The sequence below is a fragment of the Toxotes jaculatrix genome, chromosome 24 (genome assembly GCF_017976425.1).
Source record: "Toxotes jaculatrix isolate fToxJac2 chromosome 24, fToxJac2.pri, whole genome shotgun sequence".
Lineage (NCBI taxonomy): Eukaryota > Metazoa > Chordata > Actinopteri > Toxotidae > Toxotes > Toxotes jaculatrix.
Genome location: NC_054417.1, coordinates 9,828,319 through 9,853,999, shown reverse-complemented (window position 1 = coordinate 9,853,999; position 25,681 = coordinate 9,828,319). Strand labels below are relative to the sequence as shown.

The 25,681-nt window shown below is 36.9% G+C and overlaps 1 protein-coding gene across 10 annotated transcripts in view; it reads right to left on the bottom strand.

Annotated features, from left to right (window-relative positions):
* The window catches only part of LOC121178101, a 45,520-nt gene that overhangs the window by 6,379 nt on the left and 13,460 nt on the right, over positions 1 to 25,681 (bottom strand). For 9 of the 10 annotated variants that reach the window (XM_041032615.1, XM_041032619.1, XM_041032622.1 and 6 more), the window contains 2 exons: positions 25,175 to 25,291; positions 24,722 to 24,808 (listed from right to left, as the gene is read on the bottom strand). In XM_041032615.1, the coding sequence (XP_040888549.1) occupies positions 24,722 to 24,808; positions 25,175 to 25,291 (204 nt within the window). The remainder of the gene's footprint in view (positions 1 to 24,721; positions 24,809 to 25,174; positions 25,292 to 25,681) is intronic. The other variant, XM_041032620.1, reaches the window with a different exon arrangement.

The window sequence follows — 25,681 nt, the reverse complement described above, 5'->3', positions numbered from 1 at the left end:
TGTACAGTAAGACCTCAATATGCACTCACATACGTCAGAGTTCAGTAAGGCATAAATACTGACACATAGTACACCTTCACAACTGCATGCACACCATCATCCCATAGACTAGCATCAACATGCAGTCATAAACAACATACTATAGTAAGTCCTCTAAATGCAGTGGAATACGTCACACTACAGTAAGCCTTCAACATTGCATACAAACCTACAGACTCCACTAAGTCCTCAAAAGGCTATCACAAACAACATACTACGGTAAGGCATAACTATGGAGTGACAAACAACACAATAAGGCCTCCAAATTGCTTGCTCAACATCACAATATAGTAGCAGTAGCATAGTAGGGCTTCCAAATCCACTGAACAAAGTCATACTACAGTAAGGCATACATATTGCATGAACAACCACATAGTACAGTAAGGCTTCAAAACGGAATGAAACACATCATACTTTTCTATGGCATATAAAGCCCATCAGGAACAACATAGTATACTCAGGCTTCAACATGGAGAAAACCACAACACACTATAGAAAGGCATCGACATGGAGTGAACAACATCCTACTACAGTAAGGCTTCAAAACGACGCTATCTACACCAGACTCTAATACACCATCTACATGGATTGGAACAGGTCAGACTACAGTGAACCTTCTAAATTATTTGCTAAACATCATACTATACTCAGCCTTCGAACTGCACTCACAAACATCTTACTACAGTGAGGCATCTCATTGCAGTCACAGACGTCATACTATACTGAGGCTGCAAAGTGGAGACACTCGTCACACTAGAGTAAAGCTTCACAATACACTCCAAAACAACATAGTATAGTAAGGCTTCCATATTGACTACAAAACATCTACCTGCAGTACAACTTCAACACTGAGTAAAACCATCATACTACACTAAGGTTTCACAGGTAAATCGAAACCAACATACTGTCATAACACCTGAACATGGATGGAAACATGTCACACTACAGTACAGCTTCTACATGGAATGAAAACCATCACACCATAGGAAGGCTTCACACTGCAATGAAAACCATAAGACTAATAAGTAAGACACCAAAATGCAGTCCACAACACCCTATAGTAAGACTTCACAATGGATTGAAAACCATCACAGTACATTGTCTGACTACCGTCACACTTATAGTCAGACTTCTATTATATATATTAAAAATTGTGACTTTTTGTGCCCGAAAAACACGGCATACCATACTATGACGTTGTTTCTGACATTTTGAGGCCGAAAAATACCACATACTATACTATGCGGTTTTTTATGACATTTTGAGGTCGACAACAATTTCGCCTTTTTTGGCCCAAAACCCACCGCATACTGTACTATAACACTTTTTACAACATCTTGAGGTCGAACAAATTTTGGACTTTTTTTTTCCCGAACACAAGGGCATACTATACTATGACGTTTTTGACAACCCTTTGCGATAAAAAACAACAAAAGTGCCTTTTTTGGCCCAACTTTGACACCTTACTATACATGTGTGGAACTTAATTGTAACTGTTGTGCTTTTCAAATAAATGCTATTTTCTTGTATCTTTTCACGGGTCTCGGCCATGCGGAGAGTCGGAGAAGCAGCGCAGACAGGGATGGCTGAAGCAACATGACACCTAGGCTGCTCTTTGAAGAGAACTTTTGTTAAAAGCCAGCTTGTGTTGGACTTATGTGTTTAAAAGAAAAGTTGCTGTTGTCGTATTTGTTGCAAAGTGTTTGTTTGCAAATGTCATGCTGTAAAGTTTTGACGTTGCCAATAAAGATGTTTGCTAATGTACAAGTTTGTTTGTGTCCAAAAACATGTTGCCTTTTTTTGCCCAAAAAAACCGGCATACTACACTATGACGTTTTTTATGACAATTTGACACCAAAAAAAAACACATACTATACTATGACAATTTTTCTGACATTTTGAAGTCAAACAATACGTTGACTTTTTTTGACCTATTCCTATGCCTTACTATACTATGACATTTCTTATGACATTTTGAGCCCGAAAAAAAACGCATACTACACTATAACGTTTTTTATGACATTTTGATGTCGAAAAAAATGTTGACTTTTTTTGCCCTATTTCTATGCCTTACTATACTATGACGTTTTCTATGACATTTTGAGGCCGAAAAAAACGGCATACTCTACTATGACGTTTTTTATGACATTTTGAGGCAGAAAAAACCAGCAGACTATACTATGACATTTTTTATGACATTTTGAGGTCGAAAAAAATGTTGACTTTTTTTGCCCGAAACAAACGGCACACTACACTATGACATTTTGAGGCCAAAAAAAACCGCATACTATACTATGATGTTTTTTATGACATTTTGCGCTCGCAAAAAATGTTGACTTTTTTTGCCCTAATTCTATGCCTTACTACACTATGACGTTTTTTATGACATTTTGAGGTCGAAAAAATGTTGACTTTTTTCACCCGAAAAAAAACGGCATACTATACTATGACGTTTTTTATGACATTTTGAGGCCAAAAAAGACGGCATACTATACTATAACGTTTTTTATGACATTTTCAGGTCGAAAAAAATGTTGACTTCTTTTGCCCGAAAAAAAAGGCATACTATACTATGACGTTTTTTATGACATTTTGAGGCCGAACACAATTTTGACTTTTTTTGCCCGACAAAAATGGCACACTATACTATGACATTTTTTATGACATCTTGAGGTCGAAAAAACTGTTGACTTTTTTTGCCCCAAAAAAACGGCACACTATGCTATGACGTTTTGAGGCCGAAAAAAACGGCATACTATACTATGACATTTTGAGGCTGAAAAAAACGGCATACTATCCTATGATGTTTTTTATGACATTTTGAGCTCGAAAAAAATGTTGACTTTTTTTGCCCTATTTCTATGCCTTACTATACTATGACGTTTTTTTATGACATTTTGAGGCCGAAATAAACGGCATACTATACTATGACGGTTTTTATGCCATTTTGAGGTCGAAAAAAATTTTGACTTCTTTCGCCCGAAAAAAACAGCATACTATACTATGACGTTTTTTATGACATTTTGAGGTCGACAAAAATGTTGACTTTTTTCGCCCAAAAAAAACGGCATACTATACTATGACGTTTTTTATGACATTTTGAGGCCGGAAAAAACGGCATACTATACTCTGACGTTTTTTATGACATTTTGAGGTCAAAAAACATTTTGCCTTTTTCTGCCCTATTTCTATGCCTTACTATACTATGACGTTTTTTATGACATTTTGAGGTCGAAAAAAAATGTTGACTTTTTTTGACCAAAAACAACGGCATACTACACTATGACGTTTTTTATGACATTTTGAGGTCGAAAACACTGTTGCCTTTTTTTGCCCACAAACAACAGCATACTATACTATGACGTTTTTTATGACAACTTGAGGTCGAAAAAAATGTTGACTTTTTTTGCCCGAAACAAACGGCACACTATACTATGACGTTTTGAGGCCGAAAAAAACGGCATACTATACTATGACATTTTGAGGCCGAAAAAAACCGCATACTATACTATGACGTTTTGAGGCAGACAAAAACGGCATACTATACTATGACGTTTCTTATGACATTTTGAGGCCAAACACAATTTTGACTTTTTTTGACCGAAAACAACGGCATACTATACTATGACATTTTTTATGATATTTTGAGGTCGAAAAAATTTTTGACTTTTTTTGAGGCCGAAAAAAACGGCATACTATACTATGATGTTTTTTATGACATTCTGAGGTCGAAAAAATTTCTGACTTTTTTTGCCCGAAAACAACGGCATACTATACTATGACGTTTTTTATGACATTTTGAGGTCGAAAAAAATGTTGACTTTTTTTTGCCCGAAAAAAACAGCATACTACACTATGACGTTTTGAGGCCGAAAAAAACGGCATACTATACTATGATGTTTTTTATGACATTTTGAGCTCGAAAAAAAGTTGACTTTTTTTGCCCTATTTCTATGCCTTACTATACTATGACGTTTTTTATGACATTTTGAGGCCGAACACAATTTTGACTTTTTTTGCCCGAAATAAACGGCATACTATACTATGACGTTTTTTATGACATTTTGAGGTCGAAAACAATTTTGGCCTTTTTTTGCCCAAAAACAACAGCATACTATACTATGAAATTTTTTATGACATCTTGAGGTCGAAAAAACTGTTGACTTTTTTTGCCCAAAAAAAACGGCACACTATGCTATGACGTTTTGAGGCCGAAAAATACGGCATACTATACTATGACGTTTTTTTATGACATTTTGAGGTCGAAAAAAATGTTGACTTTTTTCACCCAAAAAAAACGGCATTCTATACTATGACATTTTTTATGACATTTTGAGGTCGAAAAAAATGTTGACTTTTTTTGCCCGAAAAAAACAGCATACTATACTATGACGTTTTTTATGACATTTTGAGGTCGAAAAAAATGTTGACTTTTTTTGCCCGCAAAAAACAGCATACTATACTATGACATTTTGAGGCCGAAAAAAACGGCATACTATACTATGACGTTTTTTATGACATTTTGAGGTCAAAAAAAATGTTGACTTTTTTTGCCCTATTTCTGTGCCTTACTATACTATGACGTTTTCTATGACATTTTGAGGCCGAAAAAAACGGCATACTATACTATGACGTTTTTCATGACATTTTGAGGCCGAAAAAATTTCTGACTTTTTTCGCCCAAAAAAAACGGCATACTATACTATGACGTTTTTTATGACATGTTGAAGCCGAAAAAATTTTTGACTTTTTTTGACCGTAAACAACGGCATACTATACTATGACGTTTTTTATGACATTCTGACGTCGCAAAAAATGTTAACTTCTTTTGCCCGAACAAAACGGCATACTATACTATGACGTTTTTTATGACATTTTGAGGCCGAACACAATGTTGACTTTTTTTGCCCGAAAAAAATCACACACTATACTATGACGTTTTTTATGACATTTTGAGGCAGAAAAAACCGGCAGACTATACTATGACGTTTTCTATGACATTTTGAGGCCGAAAAAAACCGCATACTATACTATGACGTTTTTTTGTGACATTTTGAGGTCGAAACAAATGTTGACTTTTTTCACCCAAAAAAAAAGGCATACTATACTATGACGTTTTTTATGACATTTTGAGGCCAAAAAAAATGTTGACTTTTTTTGCCCGAAAACAACAGCATACTATACTATGACGTTTTCTATGACATTTTGAGGTCAAAAAAAATTTTGACTTTTTTTGCCCGCAAACTACGACATACTATACTATGACGTTTTTTATGACATCTTGAGGTAGAAAAAAATGCTGACTTTTTTTGCCCTATTTCGACGCCTTACTATACTATGACGTTTTTTATGACATTTTGAGGCCGAAAAAAACCGCATACTATACTATGACGTTTTTTATGACATTTTGAAGCCGAACACAATTTTGCCTTTTTTGGCCCGAAATAAACGACACACTATACTATGACATTTTTTATGACATTCTGAGGTCGCAAAAAATGTTGACTTCTTTTGCCCGAACAAAACGGCATACTATACTATGACGTTTTTTATGACATTTTGAGGCCGAACACAATGTTGACTTTTTTTGCCCGCAAAAAACAGCATACTATACTATGACATTTTTTATGACATCTTGAGGTCGAAAAAAATGTTGACTTTTTTTGCCCAAAAAAAACAGCACACTATGCTATGACGTTTTGAGGCCGAAAAAAACGGCACACTATACTATGACGTTTTGAGGCCGAAAAAAACGGCATACTATACTATGATGTTTTTTATGACATTTTGTGGTCGAAAATTTTTTTGACTTTTTTTGCCCGAAAAAAACGGCATACTATACTATGATGTTTTTTATGACATTTTGAGGTCGAAAATTTTTTTGACTTTTTTTGCCCGAATACAACGGCATACTATACTATGACTTTTTTTTGCCCGAAAACAACGGCATACTATACTATGATGTTTTTTATGACATTTTGAGCTCGAAAAAATTTTTGCCTTTTTTTGCCCTATTTCTATGCCTTACTATACTATGACGTTTTTTATGACATTTTGAGGCCGAAAAACCTTTTGACTTTTTTCGCCCGAAAAAAACGGCATACTATACTATGACGTTTTTTATGACATTTTGAGGTCGAAAAAAATGTTGACTTTTTTTGCCCGAAAAACACGGCATACTATACTATGACGTTTTTTATGACATTTTGAGGCCAAAAAAAACCGCATACTATACTATGACGTTTTTTATGACATTTTGAGGTCGAAAAAAATGTTGACTTTTTTTGCCCGAAAAAACCAGCATACTATACTATGACGTTTTTTATGACATTTTGAGGTCGAAAAAAATGTTGACTTTTTTTGCCCGAAAAAAACAGCATACTATACTATGACGTTTTGAGGCCGAAAAAAACGGCATACTATACTATGATGTTTTTTATGACATTTTGAGCTCGCAAAAAAATGTTGACTTTTTTTGCCCTATTTCTATGCCTTACTATACTATGACGTTTTTTTATGACATTTTGAGGCCGAAAAAAACGGCATACTATACTATGACGGTTTTTATGACATTTTGAGGTCGAAAAAATTGTTGACTTTTTTTTGCCCGAAAAAAACAGCATACTACACTATGACGTTTTGAGGCCGAAAAAAACGGCATACTATACTATGATGTTTTTTATGACATTTTGAGCTCGAAAAAAAGTTGACTTTTTTTGCCCTATTTCTATGCCTTACTATACTATGACGTTTTTTATGACATTTTGAGGCCGAACACAATTTTGACTTTTTTTGCCCGAAATAAACGGCATACTATACTATGACGTTTTTTATGACATTTTGAGGTCGAAAACAATTTTGGCCTTTTTTTGCCCAAAAACAACAGCATACTATACTATGAAATTTTTTATGACATCTTGAGGTCGAAAAAACTGTTGACTTTTTTTGCCCAAAAAAAACGGCACACTATGCTATGACGTTTTGAGGCCGAAAAATACGGCATACTATACTATGACGTTTTTTTATGACATTTTGAGGTCGAAAAAAATGTTGACTTTTTTCACCCAAAAAAAACGGCATTCTATACTATGACATTTTTTATGACATTTTGAGGTCGAAAAAAATGTTGACTTTTTTTGCCCGAAAAAAACAGCATACTATACTATGACGTTTTTTATGACATTTTGAGGTCGAAAAAAATGTTGACTTTTTTTGCCCGCAAAAAACAGCATACTATACTATGACATTTTGAGGCCGAAAAAAACGGCATACTATACTATGACGTTTTTTATGACATTTTGAGGTCAAAAAAAATGTTGACTTTTTTTGCCCTATTTCTGTGCCTTACTATACTGTGACGTTTTCTATGACATTTTGAGGCCGAAAAAAACGGCATACTATACTATGACGTTTTTCATGACATTTTGAGGCCGAAAAAATTTCTGACTTTTTTCGCCCAAAAAAAACGGCATACTATACTATGACGTTTTTTATGACATGTTGAAGCCGAAAAAATTTTTGACTTTTTTTGACCGTAAACAACGGCATACTATACTATGACGTTTTTTATGACATTCTGACGTCGCAAAAAATGTTAACTTCTTTTGCCCGAACAAAACGGCATACTATACTATGACGTTTTTTATGACATTTTGAGGCCGAACACAATGTTGACTTTTTTTGCCCGAAAAAAATCACACACTATACTATGACGTTTTTTATGACATTTTGAGGCAGAAAAAACCGGCAGACTATACTATGACGTTTTCTATGACATTTTGAGGCCGAAAAAAACCGCATACTATACTATGACGTTTTTTTGTGACATTTTGAGGTCGAAACAAATGTTGACTTTTTTCACCCAAAAAAAAAGGCATACTATACTATGACGTTTTTTATGACATTTTGAGGCCAAAAAAAATGTTGACTTTTTTTGCCCGAAAACAACAGCATACTATACTATGACGTTTTCTATGACATTTTGAGGTCAAAAAAAATTTTGACTTTTTTTGCCCGCAAACTACGACATACTATACTATGACGTTTTTTATGACATCTTGAGGTAGAAAAAAATGCTGACTTTTTTTGCCCTATTTCGACGCCTTACTATACTATGACGTTTTTTATGACATTTTGAGGCCGAAAAAAACCGCATACTATACTATGACGTTTTTTATGACATTTTGAAGCCGAACACAATTTTGCCTTTTTTGGCCCGAAATAAACGACACACTATACTATGACATTTTTTATGACATTCTGAGGTCGCAAAAAATGTTGACTTCTTTTGCCCGAACAAAACGGCATACTATACTATGACGTTTTTTATGACATTTTGAGGCCGAACACAATGTTGACTTTTTTTGCCCGCAAAAAACAGCATACTATACTATGACATTTTTTATGACATCTTGAGGTCGAAAAAAATGTTGACTTTTTTTGCCCAAAAAAAACAGCACACTATGCTATGACGTTTTGAGGCCGAAAAAAACGGCACACTATACTATGACGTTTTGAGGCCGAAAAAAACGGCATACTATACTATGATGTTTTTTATGACATTTTGTGGTCGAAAATTTTTTTGACTTTTTTTGCCCGAAAAAAACGGCATACTATACTATGATGTTTTTTATGACATTTTGAGGTCGAAAATTTTTTTGACTTTTTTTGCCCGAATACAACGGCATACTATACTATGACTTTTTTTTGCCCGAAAACAACGGCATACTATACTATGATGTTTTTTATGACATTTTGAGCTCGAAAAAATTTTTGCCTTTTTTTGCCCTATTTCTATGCCTTACTATACTATGACGTTTTTTATGACATTTTGAGGCCGAAAAACCTTTTGACTTTTTTCGCCCGAAAAAAACGGCATACTATACTATGACGTTTTTTATGACATTTTGAGGTCGAAAAAAATGTTGACTTTTTTTGCCCGAAAAACACGGCATACTATACTATGACGTTTTTTATGACATTTTGAGGCCAAAAAAAACCGCATACTATACTATGACGTTTTTTATGACATTTTGAGGTCGAAAAAAATGTTGACTTTTTTTGCCCGAAAAAACCAGCATACTATACTATGACGTTTTTTATGACATTTTGAGGTCGAAAAAAATGTTGACTTTTTTTGCCCGAAAAAAACAGCATACTATACTATGACGTTTTGAGGCCGAAAAAAACGGCATACTATACTATGATGTTTTTTATGACATTTTGAGCTCGCAAAAAAATGTTGACTTTTTTTGCCCTATTTCTATGCCTTACTATACTATGACGTTTTTTTATGACATTTTGAGGCCGAAAAAAACGGCATACTATACTATGACGGTTTTTATGACATTTTGAGGTCGAAAAAATTTTTGACTTCTTTCGCCCGAAAAAAACGGCATACTATACTATGACGTTTTTTATGACATTTTGAGGTCGAAAAAAATGTTGACTTTTTTCGCCCAAAAAAAACGGCATACTATACTATGACGTTTTTTATGACATTTTGAGGCCGAAAAAAACGGCATACTATACTATGACGTTTTTTATGACATTTTGAGGTCGAAAAAAATTTTGACTTTTTTTGCCCTATTTCTATGCCTTACTATACTATGACGTTTTTTATGACATTTTGAGGTCGAAAAATTTTTTGACTTTTTTTGACCGAAAACAACGGCATACTATACTATGACATTTTTTATGACATTTTGAGGTCGAAAAAACTGTTGCCTTTTTTTGCCCAAAAACAACAGCATACTATACTATGACGTTTTTTATGACAACTTGAGGTCGAAAAAAATGTTGACTTTTTTTGCCCGAAACAAACGGCACACTATACTATGACATTTTGAGGCCGAAAAAAACGGCATACTATACTATGACGTTTTGAGGCCGAAAAAAACGGCATACTATACTATGACGTTTTTTATGACATTTTGAGGCCAAACACAATTTTGACTTTTTTTGCCCGAAAAAAACGGCATACTATACTATGACATTTTTTATGATATTTTGAGGTCGAAAAAATTTTTGACTTTTTTTGAGGCCGAAAAAAACGGCATACTATACTATGATGTTTTTTATGACATTCTGAGGTCGAAAAAATTTTTGACTTTTTTTGCCCGAAAACAACGGCATACTATACTATGACGTTTTTTATGACATTTTGAGGTCGAAAAAAATGTTGACTTTTTTTGCCCGAAAAAAACAACATACTATACTATGACGTTTTGAGGCCGAAAAAAACGGCATACTATACTATGATGTTTTTTATGACATTTTGAGCTCGAAAAAAAGTTGACTTTTTTTGCCCTATTTCTATGCCTTACTATACTATGACGTTTTTTATGACATTTTGAGGCCGAACACAATTTTGACTTTTTTTGCCCGAAATAAACGGCATACTATACTATGACGTTTTTTACGACATTTTGAGGTCAAAAACAATTTTGGCCTTTTTTTGCCCAAAAACAACGGCATACTATACTATGACATTTTTTATGACATCTTGAGGTCGAAAAAACTGTTGACTTTTTTTGCCCAAAAAAAACGGCACACTATGCTATGACGTTTTGAGGCCGAAGAAAACGGCATACTATACTATGACGTTTTTTTATGACATTTTGAGGTCGAAAAAAATGTTGACTTTTTTCACCCAAAAAAAACGGCATACTATACTATGACGTTTTTTATGACATTTTGAGGTCGAAAAAAATGTTGACTTTTTTTGCCCGAAAAAAACAGCATACTATACTATGACGTTTTTTATGACATTTTGAGGTCAAAAAAAATGTTGACTTTTTTTGCCCGCAAAAAACAGCATACTATACTATGACGTTTTGAGGCCGAAAAAAAACAGCATACTATACTATGACGTTTTTTATGACATTTTGAGGCCGAACACAATTTTGACTTTTTTTGCCCGAAAACAACGGCATACTATACTATGAAGTTTTTTATGACATTTTGAGGTCGAAAACAATTTTGGCCTTTTTTTGCCCAAAAACAACGGCATACTATACTATGACATTTTTTATGACATCTTGAGGTCGAAAAAACTGTTGACTTTTTTTGCCCGAAAAATAAACAGCATACTATACTATGACGTTTTTTATGACATTTTGAGGCCGAAAAAAATGTTGACTTTTTTTGCCCACAATACAATCCAAAACAACACAGTATAGTAAGGCTTCAACATTGAGTACTAAACATCAACCTGCAGTAAAGCTTCCAAACAAAGTGAATACCATCATACTACACTAACGTTTCACAGCTGCATCCAAACCATCAGTAAGACCTGAACATGGATGGAAAAATGTCCTACTACAGTGACGCTTCGACATGGAGTGAAAACCTTCAGACAAGAGAAAGGCTTCAAACTACCGTGACAAACACATTACTTATAATTCAGACAGCCAATTGCAGTCACACACATCATACTATAAGAGGCCATCCACATGGACTGATCACACTAAGGCCTCAAAATTGCTTGCCTAACATCATAGTATAGTATGTCTACCAAATTCACTTACACTAGGCATACATATGGCGTGAAAACCGACATAGTATAGTACAACTTCAGCACTGAGTGACAAACATCAGACTACAGTATGGCCACAAAATGCACTCACAAACAACATAGCATACTAAGGCCTCAGATTTGACTCCAATAGGCGTTCCTGTACAATGTGGCTTTTCAGTGAAATTAGAGTCCTTACTATAGCAGTGTCAGTAAGGTTTGACACTTGACTGAAAACAATCATACTATAGTAAGGCTTACACATTGAGAAAACAACAACATACTACGGTAAGGCATGACAATTGATTACAAAACATCATACTACAGTAAAGCTTCACCATTGAGAAAACAACAACATACTACAGTAAAGCTTCAAAATTGAATGCAAAACATCATCCTACAGTAAAACTTCAAACTTGCAAGAAAAACAATATACTACACTAAGACCTCAAAATTGAGAAACCAACAACATACTACAGTAAGGCTTCAAGATGGATTGCAAAACATCACACTACAGTAAGGCTACAAAATGGAGAGATAAACAACATACTATAGGAACGCTTCAAAATTGATAAAACAACAACATACTACAGTCAGGCTTCATAATGGCGAGAAAAACGACATACTACAGTAAGACCTGAACATTGATTTCAAAATGTCATTCTACAGTAAGGCTTCACAATGGCGTGACCAACGTCATACTACAATAATCCTTCAGACTGCTATCAGAAGACATAAAACTGCACATAATATGGTACTGCCTCAAAATGTCACCACAACGGTCGTCGTGCAATAACAGTTCATGATGGCCTCCAAATGGTCACAGTAACATAAGGCATCTACGGTGCATACAAATGGTCACAGTTTAGCGAGGCACCAAAACCTGACCCACATGGACATCATCAAGTGTGCTGACTACACAACACACTGCAATGCACCTACAGGTTCTTTTCATCCTTTACAACATCATTTGACCCTTTACTTTAAGAACGCTATACAGTCCATAAACACAACATACATACTGTATTTATGCCTTTTTCAGACTGAGACTTGACATCATTGCATGCAACTCATACAGCTACCTGGACGAGGGGGTGAAGAATTCATTTTGCACATGTTACCCACAATTTGCCGCTTTATGTTGTCTACACACGAGTTACAGATAGTTCGTACTCACGGCCTGATTGTCTCTCTTTGCTTCCTGTACTTTGGTTTTTTGCCCTGTTTGTGGCTTGCTAGGCATCTATTTGTACGCATAATGGCCTGATCGACCATCACATATGTATTCATTGCTGCTCTGAGTATCGCTTCTCTTCTGTCTCTGTGAATCCGAGATTCTTAGATTTTGGTTCAAACATATGTCTTTGCTTTTTTGAAAACAATAAAACATTCCTCTCTGCTTCTCATGATTCTCCGTTTGGCCCCTTACATACAAAGTATACATACAGTAGGACCATGAGGCACAATGACACATCATGCACTCATGCCTGAAACTAGCATACAAATGGACAAACTACATGAACGCCTCACAGGGGTCCTGGTTGCGTCATGCATCAAAACCAGACAATAATAGCCCAAGTCTTCACAACAACTATGACACACATCCTACTATCATACTATAGCAAGACTTCAAGTAAGTAAGTAAGGCTTCCAAACTGAGTGCAACACAACATAGTATAGTCAGCCATGAAAACTGACTGAACAACTACAGTACTATCAGGCTTCACCATTGACTCCAATACATCATGCTACATTAAGGCATCCAAATGCCATGCACTCTGTCATGCTATAGTAAAGCCTCAAAATGGACTGATAACCATCATACTACAGTAACGCTTCAAAATAGACTGAAACACGCCAAACGATAGTCAAGCATGACCATTGCTTGAATACTATACTACAGTAAGGCCTCACACTTGAGTGCAAAAGCTCATTTCTAAGGCTTCTCCATTGAGAAAAAACCGACCTGCACCATTGCATGGAAAACCTCATAGCACAGTAAGACTTGTAACCTGAGCGAAACACATCATACTACATTTACATTTCTACATTGCCTGACACAGCTCATACTACACTAAATCTTCGCAATGCAATAAAAAAGAACATACTTTACTAAAGCTTCAACATGGAGAGAACAACAACACACTATAGAAAGGCCTCTACCATCCTACTACAATAAGGCTTCAACACTGAGCAATAAACCACATACTATAATAAGGCATCAACATGGATTGAAACATATCACACCACAGTACAGCTTGTACATGGACTGCAAACCGTCAGACTACAGTCAGACTATAGTCGACACTTAATACAGCTTCACAACTGCATGCACATCAACATGCAGTCATAAACAACATACTATAATAAGGCCTCTAAATGGAGTGGAATACGTCATACTATAGTAAGCCTTCAACATTGAATGAAAACCTACATACTCCAATAAGTCCTCAAAATGCTATCACAAACAACATACTACGGTAAGTCATAACGAGTGACAAACAACATCCTACAATAAGGCCTCAAAATTGCTTGCTAAACATCATAGTACAGTAGTAGTAGTAGTACAGTAGAGCTTCCAAATCCACTGAACAAAGTCACACTACAGTAAGGCATACATATTGCATGAACAACCACATAGTACAGTAAGGATTCAAAACTGAGTGAAACACATCATACTTTAATATGGCATGAAAAGCCAGTCAGGAACCACATACTATACTCAGGCTTCAACATGGAGAGAACCACAACACACTATAGAAAGGCATCGACATTGAGTGAACAACATCCTACTACAGTAACGCTTCAAAACTAAGCTAACAACAACAGACTCCAATACAGCATCTACATTGATTGCAACATGTCATACTACAGTAAAGCTTCTACATTAATTGCTAAGCGTCCTACTATACTCAGACTTCTAACTGCACTCACAAACGTCATACTACAGTAAGGCATCTCATTGCAGTCACAGACGTCATACTATACTAAGGCTGACAACTGGAGACACTCGTCACACTATAGTAAACCTTCACAATACAATCCAAAACAACATAGTATAGTAAGGCTTCGACATTGAGTGCAAAACATCAACCTGCATTAGGGCTTCAACACTGACTGAAAACCATCGTACTACACTAAGGTTTCACAGCTCCATCAAAACCAACATACTATCATAAGACCTGAACATGGATGGAAACATGTCAAACTACAGTAAAGCTTCTACATTAGATGAAAACCATTGCACAATAGGAAGGCTTCACACTGCAATGAAAAGCATAAGACTAATAAGTAAGACACCAAAATGCAGTCCACAACACACTATAGTAAAACTTCACAATGGATAGAACAACATCACAATACATTGTCTGAAAACCGTCACACTTATAGTCACACTTATAGTCACACTTATAGTCACACTATAATCAGACTATAGTCAGACTTCTAACTGCACTCACTAAAGTCATACTACAGTAAGGCATCTAATTGCCGTCACAGACATCATACTATACTAAGGCTGACAACTGGAGACACTCGTCACACTATAGTAAAGCTTCACAATACAATCCAAAACAACTTAGTCTAGTAAGGCTTCGACAGAGTGCAAAACATCAACCTGCAGTAAGCCTTCAACACTGAGTGAAAACCATCATACTACACTAACGTTTCACAGCTGAATCAAAACCAACAAACCATCATAAGACCTGAACATGGATGGAAACATGTCAAACTACAGTAAGGCTTCTACTACATTGGGTGAAAACCACCAGACAATAGGAAAGCTTCACACTGCACTGAACAGCATGACACTAATAAGTAAGACACCAAAATGCAGTCCACGACACCCTATAGTAAGACTTCACAATAGATTGAACAACATCACAGTACATGGTCTGACAACCGTCACACTTATAGTCACACTTATAGTCACACTACAGTCACACTATAGTCAGACTATATTCAGACTACAGTCAGACTTCTAACTGCACTCACAAACGTCATACTACAGTGAGGCATCTACTTGCAGTCAAAGACGTCATACTATAGTACGGCTGACAACTGGAGACACTCGTCACACTATAGTAAAGCCTCACCATACAATCCAAAACAACATAGTCTAGTAAGGCTTCGACATTGAGTGCAAAACATCAACCTGCAGTAGGCCTTCAACACTGAGTGAAAACCATCATACTACACTAAGGTTTCACAACTCAATCAAAACCGACATACTATCATAAGACCTGAACATGGATGGAAACATGTCAAACTACAGTAAGGCTTCTACATTGGCTGAAAACCATCAGACAATAGGAAGGCTTCACACTGCAATGAACAGCATAAGACTAATACGTAAGACACCAAAATGCAGTCCACAACACACTATAGTAAGACTTCACAATGGACTGAAAAACATCACAGTACATGGTCTGACAACCGTCACACTTATAGTCACACTACAGTCACACTATAGTCAGACTATATTCAGACTACAGTCAGACTTCTAACTGCACTCACAAACGTCATACTACAGTGAGGCATCTCATTGCACACATCATACTATAGTAAGGCCTAAATCTTGAGAAACTCATCACACTACACTAAGACTTCAAAATACACTCAAAAACAACATAGTACAGTAAGGCTTCGACACTGAGTAAATACCATCATACCACACTAAGGTTTCACAGCTGAATCAAAACCGACATACTATCATAACACCTGAACATGGATGGAAACATGTCAAACTACAGTAAGGCTTCTACATTGGCTGAAAACCATCAGACAATAGGAAGGCTTCACACTACAATACAAAGCATAAGACTAATAAGTAAGACATCGAAATGCAGTCCACAACACACTATAGTAAGACTTCTAACTGCACTCACAAACGTCATACTACAGTAAGACATCTAATTGCAGTCAATGACATCATGATCAAGGCTGAGTGCTTAAAACTAAGACGTTAGCTCTAAGCACCTAGCCTTTTTCAAACACTTTGTCTTATTTTTAGACACTTAGTCTTTGGGAAAGACTAAGTGTTTGAAGCTAAGATGTTAGCTTTAAGCTCTTAGACTTTTTCAAACACATAGTCTCTTTTTAGAGACTTAGTCTTTGAAAAAGACTAAGTGTTTAAAGCTAAGACATTAGACTATGACATTTTTTATGACATTTTGAGGCCAAAAAAAACGGCATACTATACTATGACGTTTTTTATGACATTTTGAGGCCGCAAAAACCCGCATACTATACTATGACGTTTTTTATGACATTTTGAGGCCGAAAAAATTTTTGACTTTTTTTGACCAAAAAAAAAACGGCAAGGAAAAACCTTCTTATTATAGTAAGGCCTCAAAATGCTAGAAAACCATAATATTATTGTAAGGGCTCAAAACACAATCAAAAATGTCATACTACACTAAGGCATCAAAATGCAGGAAAATACTTTACATTATAGTAAGGCCTCAAAATATAAGACAAACATAATATTACAGTAAGGCATCAGAATGCAGTCAAAAACCTCATACTACTGTACGTCTTCGAAATGCAGTGAAAAACATCATACTATAGCAAGTCCTCAAAATGCATTGTAAACCATCATATTATAGTAAGGCTTGAACACGCAGTCAAATACGTAATATTATAGTAAGACATCAAAACACACAAACATACTCTTAGAGTAAGGCATCAGAATGCAGTCACAAACGTCATACTATAGTAAGGCTTCAAAATGCATGAAACACTTCATATTACACTGAGACATCAAAACACAGCCAAAAATGTCATACTACACTAAGGCATCAAAATGCAGGAAAAGCCTTAATATTACAGTAAGGCCTCAAAATATAAGAAATACATATTATTATAGTAAGTCATCAGAATGCGGTCAAAACCTTCATACTATAGTAAGTCTTCGAAATGCAGTCGAAAACGTCATATTATAGTAAGGCCTCAAAATGCATGAAAAACTTAATATTATACTAAGACATCAAAACACAGTCAAAAATGTCACACTATACTAAGGCAACACAATGCAGGAAAACCCTTATTATTATAGTAAGGCTTGAACATGCAGTCACACATAATATTATAATAAGGCATCAGAATGCGATCAAAATCTTCATACTACAGTAAGTCCTCCAAATATAAGACAAACGTAATATTACAGTAAGGCCTCAGATTCCAGTCAAAAACCTCATACTACAGTAAGTCCTCAAAATGCAGGGAAAACCGTCATATTATAGTAAGGCTTGAACATGCAGTCACACACGTAATATTATAGAAAGACATCAAAACACACAAATATACTATTAGAGTAAGGCATCAGAATGCAGTCACAAACGTCATACTATAGTAAGGCTTCAAAATGCATGAAACACTTCATATTACACTGAGACATCAAAACACAGTCAAAGATGTCATATTACACTAAGGCATCAAAATGCAGGAAAAGCCTTAATATTACAGTAAGGCCTCAAAATATAAGAAATACATATTATTATAGTAAGTCATCAGAATGCGGTCAAAACTTCATACTATAGTAAGTCTTCGAAATGCAGTCGAAAACGTCATATTATAGTAAGGCCTCAAAATGCATGAAAAACTTAATATTATACTAAGACATCAAAACACAGTCAAAAATGTCACACTATACTAAGGCAACACAATGCAGGAAAACCCTTATTATTATAGTAAGGCTTGAACATGCAGTCACACATAATATTATAATAAGGCATCAGAATGCGATCAAAATCTTCATACTATAGTAAGTCCTCCAAATATAAGACAAACATAATATTATAGTAAGGCCTCAGATTCCAGTCAAAAACCTCATACTACAGTAAGTCCTCAAAATGCAGGGAAAACCGTCATATTATAGTAAGGCTTGAACATGCAGTCACACATAATATTATAATAAGGCATCAGAATGCGGTCAAAACTTCATACTATAGTAAGTCTTCGAAATGCAGTCGAAAACGTCATATTATAGTAAGGCCTCAAAATGCATGAAAAACTTAATATTATACTAAGACATCAAAACACAGTCAAAAATGTCACACTATACTAAGGCAACACAATGCAGGAAAACCCTTATTATTATAGTAAGGCTTGAACATGCAGTCACACATAATATTATAATAAGGCATCAGAATGCAGTCAAAATCTTCATACTATAGTAAATCCTCCAAATATAAGACAAACATAATATTATAGTAAGGCCTCAGATTCCAGTCAAAAACCTCATACTACAGTAAGTCCTCAAAATGCAGGGAAAACCGTCATATTATAGTAAGGCTTGAACATGCAGTCACACATAATATTATAATAAGGCATCAGAATGCGGTCAAAACTTCATACTATAGTAAGTCTTCGAAATGCAGTCGAAAACGTCATATTATAGTAAGGCCTCAAAATGCATGAAAAACTTAATATTATACTAAGACATCAAAACACAGTCAAAAATGTCACACTATACTAAGGCAACACAATGCAGGAAAACCCTTATTATTATAGTAAGGCTTGAACATGCAGTCACACATAATATTATAATAAGGCATCAGAATGCAGTCAAAATCTTCATACTATAGTAAATCCTCCAAATATAAGACAAACATAATATTATAGTAAGGCCTCAGATTCCAGTCAAAAACCTCATACTACAGTAAGTCCTCAAAATGCAGGGAAAACCGTAATATTATAGTAAGGCTTGAACATGCAGTCACACACGTAATATTATAGAAAGACATCAAAACACACAAACATACTCTTAGAGTAAGGCATCAGAATGCAGTCACAAACGTCATACTATAGTAAGGCTTCAAAATGCATGAAACACTTCATATTACACTGAGACATCAAAACACAGTCAAAAATGTCATACTACACTAAGGCATCAAAATGCAGGAAAAGCCTTAATATTACAGTAAGGCCTCAAAATATAAGAAATACATATTATTATAGTAAGTCATCAGAATGCGGTCAAAACTTCATACTATAGTAAGTCTTCGAAATGCAGTCGAAAACGTCATATTACAGTAAGGCCTCAAAATGCAGGAAAAACTTAATATTATACTAAGACATCAAAACACAGTCAAAAATGTCACACTATACTAAGGCAACACAATGCAGGAAAACCCTTATTATTATAGTAAGGCTTGAACATGCAGTCACACATAATATTATAATAAGGCATCAGAATGCGATCAAAATCTTCATACTATAGTAAGTCCTCCAAATATAAGACAAACATAATATTATAGTAAGGCCTCAGATTCCAGTCAAAAACCTCATACTACAGTAAGTCCTCAAAATGCAGGGAAAACCGTCATATTATAGTAAGGCTTGAACATGCAGTCACACACGTAATATTATAGTAACACATCAAAATGGCTAAGTCTTTAAAAATAAGACTAAGTGTTTCAAGCTAACATGTTAGCTTGAAGCAGCTAGTCTTGTTTCCAAAGACTAAGTCTTGCTTGAAGACTTAGTCTTTTTTGGAGACTTAGTCTGGTTTTCAGACTAAGTCTCCAAAAAAGACTAAGTCTTCAAGCAAGACTTAGTCTTTGGCAAAAACTCCAAAAAATGTTGAAAAACACTCTTTTTTTTTTTTTTTTTTTTTTTTTTTAATATATATATATATATATATATATATATATATATATATATATATATATATATATATATATATATATATATATATATATATAAGTGTTTTTGGGCCTCCCGTAGAAATTTTGCTACTGTACAGGGGGGCAAACAGTCCTGTGGGGTCATGTGTCGTGTGGCAAACAGTCCTGTGTAGGGGACACATCCATTTCTCCACCGTGTGGGCGTCACAGTACCTACGGGGAGCTGTCTTCATGTCATGCTACATGTCGGCTTCCACATGCCAAAAAGACACACGTACAACTGCTTCTGTTCCGGAACATGACTCCACTGCGGAGTTGCCCCTGTTTTTATTGATGTCCACATACAACTGTTCACTCCATTTGCCAATAAAACGTGACACTTGTACCCTGTGTTCGTTTTCTCATTCCAACCACACTCTCTCATTTCACACCCAGACACATATAAGATCAGGTCTTTATTGGGACATACATCCATTGGTACACACATCTCCACATATCTATCCACATACTCTGTCACACTACAGTAAAGCCTCAAAATTGACTAAAAACCATCATACTATAGTAACGCTTCGAAATAGAGTGAAAAACACCAAACGACAGTCAAGCATGACAATTGCTTGAATACTATGCCACAGTACAGCCTCACAATTCAGTGCAAACGCTCATTTCTAAGGCTTCTCCATTGAGAGAAAACCAACCTACACCATTGACTGGAAAACCTCATAGCACATTAAGACTTCTACACTGAGCTACACACTTCATACTACAGTAACATTTCAACATTGACTGACACAGCTCATACTACACTAAGTCTTCGCAATGCACTAAAAAAGAACATACTTTACATATGGCGTGAAAAACGACACCGTATAGTACACCTTCAGCACTGACTGACAAACATCAGACTACAGTATGGCCACAAAATGCACTCAAAAACACCATACCATACTAAGGCTACAGATTTGACTCCAATAGCTCATGCTATAGTAAGGACTCTAATTTCACTGAAAAGCCACATTGTACAGTAAGGCCTCAATATGCAGTCAAATACGTCAGAGTACAGTAAGGCATAAATACTGACACATAGTAAAGCTTCACCACTGCATGCACACCATCATCCCATAGAATAGCATCCACATGCAGTCATAAACAACATACTATAGTAAGGCCTCTAAATGCAGTGGAATACGTCATACTATAGTAAGCCTTCAGAATTGAATGAAAACCTACATACTCCACTAAGTCCTCAAAATGCTATCGAAACCAACATACTACGGTAAGGCATAACTATGGAGTGAAATACAACAGACTACAATAAGGCCTCAAAATTGCTTGCTAAACGTCATAGGACAGTAGTAGTAGCATAGTAGGGCTTCCAAATGCACTGAACAAAGTCATACTACAGTAAGGCATACATATTGCATGAACAACCACATAGTACAGTAAGGACTCAAAACTGAGTGAAACACATCATACTTTTGTATGGCATGAAAAGCCCGTCACGAACAACATAGTATACTCAGGCTTCAACATGGAGAGAACCACAACACACTATAGAAAGGCATCGACATGGAGTGAACAACATCCTACTACAGTAAGGCTTCAAAACTACGCTATCTACAACAGACTCTAATACACCATCTACATGGATTGCAACATGTCATACCACAGTGAAGCTTCTAAATTAATTGATAAGCGTCATACTATACTCTGACTTCTAACTACACTCACAAACGTCATACTACAGTAAGGCATCTCATTGCCGTCAAATACGTCATACTACAGTACGACCTGTGACCACACAACACACTGCAATGCACCTACAGGTTCTTTTCACCATTTACATCCTTTGACCCTTGACTTTAAGGACATTATACAGTGAACAAACACATCGGATATGTGCAACACGACATACATACTTTATTTATGCCTTTTTCAGACTGAGACTTGACAACATTTAATGCACACTGGATTCTACTTATAGCACGCACATTTTACTTTGGTCCAGCCAACTCCATTCTGAGTATTAATGGTTTCTCCACATGCTGCTTTGCTTGACTGACCAGTGAAGAGCGTGCTCTTGCTCGTGCTCCCGTGAAGCTGGATCCAAAGAGCGCCGCCCCCCCCCCCCCAACTGCAGACATTAAATGAAGGGGCTGCACTACAAGGATACAGCTACCTGGACGAGGGGGTGAAGAATTCATTTTGCACATGTTACCCACAATTTGCTGCTTTATGTTGTCTACACACGAGTTACAGATAGTTCATACTCACGGCCTGATTGTCTCTCTTTGCTTCCTGTACTTTGGTTTTTTGCACTGTTTGTGGCTTGCTAGGCATCTTTTTGTACGCATAATGGCCTGATCATCCATCACATATGTATTCATTGCTGCTCTGTGTATCGTTTCTCTTCTGTCTCTGTGAATCCGAGATTCTTAGATTTTGGTTCAAGCATATGTCTTTGCTTTTTTGACACCAATAAAACATTCCTCTCTGCTTCTCATGATTCTCCGTTTGGTCCCTTACATACGATGTATACATACAGTATGACCATGAAGCACAATGACACATCATGTAGTCATGCTTGCAAATAGCATACAAATGGACAAACGACATGAACGCTTCACAAGAGTCATGGTTGAGTAACACATCAAAACCTGACTTGGCTTACAGTAAGTACAGTACGGCTTCTAAATTGAGTGAAAACCCTCAGACTCTAGTAAGGCTTCAAACAGCAGTCCAACCCATAATACTAATAAGTAACACATCCAAATGCAGTCACAAACATCATACTATAGCAAGGCATCCACATTGGCTGACCCACAACATACTATAGTAAGGCCTCAAAATTGATTACCCAACATCATAGTATAGTATGGCTTCCAAGTGCACTTATACTAGGCATAAATATTGCATGACAAACAACATAGTTTATTAACGCTTGAGCACAGAGTGAAAAACATCAGACTACAGTAAGGTTTCTAAATTGAGTGACATTGCTCATGCTACTGCAAGTCATCCAAATGCAGTCAAAAAAGACATAGTACAGTAAGGCTTCAAACTTGAGAAAACCACCACTGTTGGCCTTGCTTCTGAAGAGTGCAGACACTTTTGTGCTTGCTCCCGCTCCTGCCAGCTTTTCTTACTTCTTTTACTTCTTTTTCTTTTCACAATTCCATTTTTCTGACATTCTTTTAACTGCACTCAAGATTTTAACTACTGAATACCTGATTTTAACTACTGGATACCTGGATTTTAACTTCTCAACAACCACACAGACCAGCTACAACTTAGTTTTGTCTATTCCTCGGCCTGGTTGAGAAATGTCTGGCGTACACACCACAACAAACTCACTTTGCCGAAACTGCTGGAAATATCTTAAGGAAATCACTGAGCTCCAGGCAAAGATTTTTGCTCTGGAAGCTGAAAAGGAACTTCATGAGACTCTCTCGATCACACCTAGTGGAAAGAAGGCTAAATCTTTGTCCACAAAAAGCAGTGTTAATTATGATAATTCTGCCTCCGGCTAAACTTGGACGACACTGTGTCCTTTCCAAAACTTCAGGACCTGAACAGACTGATGCTGTCTGGCATACACTCGGTGCCAAGCCAAAACCACACAGAAAGAGAAAAGTAAATGCTGATCACACAGGAGTATATGCTGCATCACCGGGCATACAGCTCAGAAACAAATACCGACCACTGTCTGAGCTACATGGAAATGAACCAGTAAACACTGCCGTAATTAAGAATTGTGACATACAGAATAAAACATCTCCAGAGAGAGATATACATGAAGGGAAGAAGAGATATCGGGCATACAGAGACAATGGATCTATGCCAAAAGTGAAGGACAGACATATCTTGCTGCTTATTGTCTTTCCTTGGGCTACTTACGCTTACAGTGACTAAGCCTAACCCACTACATCCTGATTGACCGTCTTCTAGACAACTGTGCTTTCACACATACTACGCCTACAGTCAGAAATACAAAGACACACTACTGAGGACAACAGCTCACCTGCATTACTTGGACTTGAAAACAATCTGATCTAATACGACACAAACTCATGCTCTGACTTCCAGCTCTGACTGTGCACGATATGCTGCACAGAGCTGTCTGACTCTTTAGTACTACTACTACTTTGCCATGATTCCTGCGCACGCAAGCACTTCACTGATTTAGTACAACTGAGCACCATGAGTCTTCGCGGTAACTTAGCTTGTGAGTGAGGTGTCCAAAACCCCACGTGACAAAATAGCAGTCCTCTTCCTTCGCATAACATGAATGAAAACACATGAACCTCTACAAGACAACACTTCAAACTACAGATCCAATCAAAGATCACCACCCCAGCTCACAGCCCGGGTGACCGCTCTCTACGAATAAGGGAAAATACACAGGAAACCACACCGAGGCTTCACTTTTACTTGACCGTATCCGTTCGCACTACATCTGAGCCTGGACGCTGATCTGGACACAAGCTGACTGCAACTCCTGTGTTAAAAAATAAAATGCTCTACAGCACTGAACTCTGACCTTGCCGTGGCTCGGGCCTCGCCGCTGCTGCGCAGGGTTGACTTTGGGGGTCTCCGCCGTCCCGGTGATGACTTCCTGCTCCGTAACCTGGGTTGGAGACAGCATACATTTCAAACCAGGTGCAACATTTTGGGCCGTTTTCCTACATTTGAAACTATCAAAGAATTCCATCAAACACAGCTTTCCTCCCTTGAACAAAGTGGATAAAAGCAGCTTGTTTTGCAGTCAGAAAAACAATGAGTCCCTGTGCCACCGTCCTCCACACATGCCTGTCTGTTCCCATACAGGGGAGTTGGGGTTGGAGGCCGCAGACCACTACAGGCCCTGTCGTCGTTAGCTCGCAGTGACTATGCTCACTGACCTGGCAGTGAGTCTAATGATTGACATAACATCATTCACTTGAGACACTTTTCCCCTCCTCCCTGACGGACGCCACCGCTGACCCCCTCTCACCACTGGACCCAGTGACAGAGACCGTCGCTCCCGCTCCTCGTCCGTCCGCAGCAGGAACGCCGTGTCCAGACCCGACGAGCACAACTCGTTGTAGGTGCCCTGGGCCCTGACGTGACCCTGACAGAGAGACAGACAACCACACTTATTACATGCTACATCATGTAGAACTGAAAAACACAAACATCACTACACTAGCAGACTGTCCGCTCCCCTATGCACACCTGCCACGCGTAGCGTTGACCATCACTTTTTACATCATACCCTTTATAAGATGCTCCACCACAACGGCTTCATTTGCCAAGTACATTGGGGGGTTTGGTGCAAAGAGCGCCCGAGCAAATCAAACACATTTATATCCTTAAGATGTGGTACAACACTACATTTAAATACAACCCCATCCCAGAGTGGACCGCCACACATCAATACACGTACAGGAACCAGTTTAGGTTTGTTTTCAAACGGTGGAGAGCCCCAGCAGTCTAAGTAGCTGACGGGAAACACTGCTTT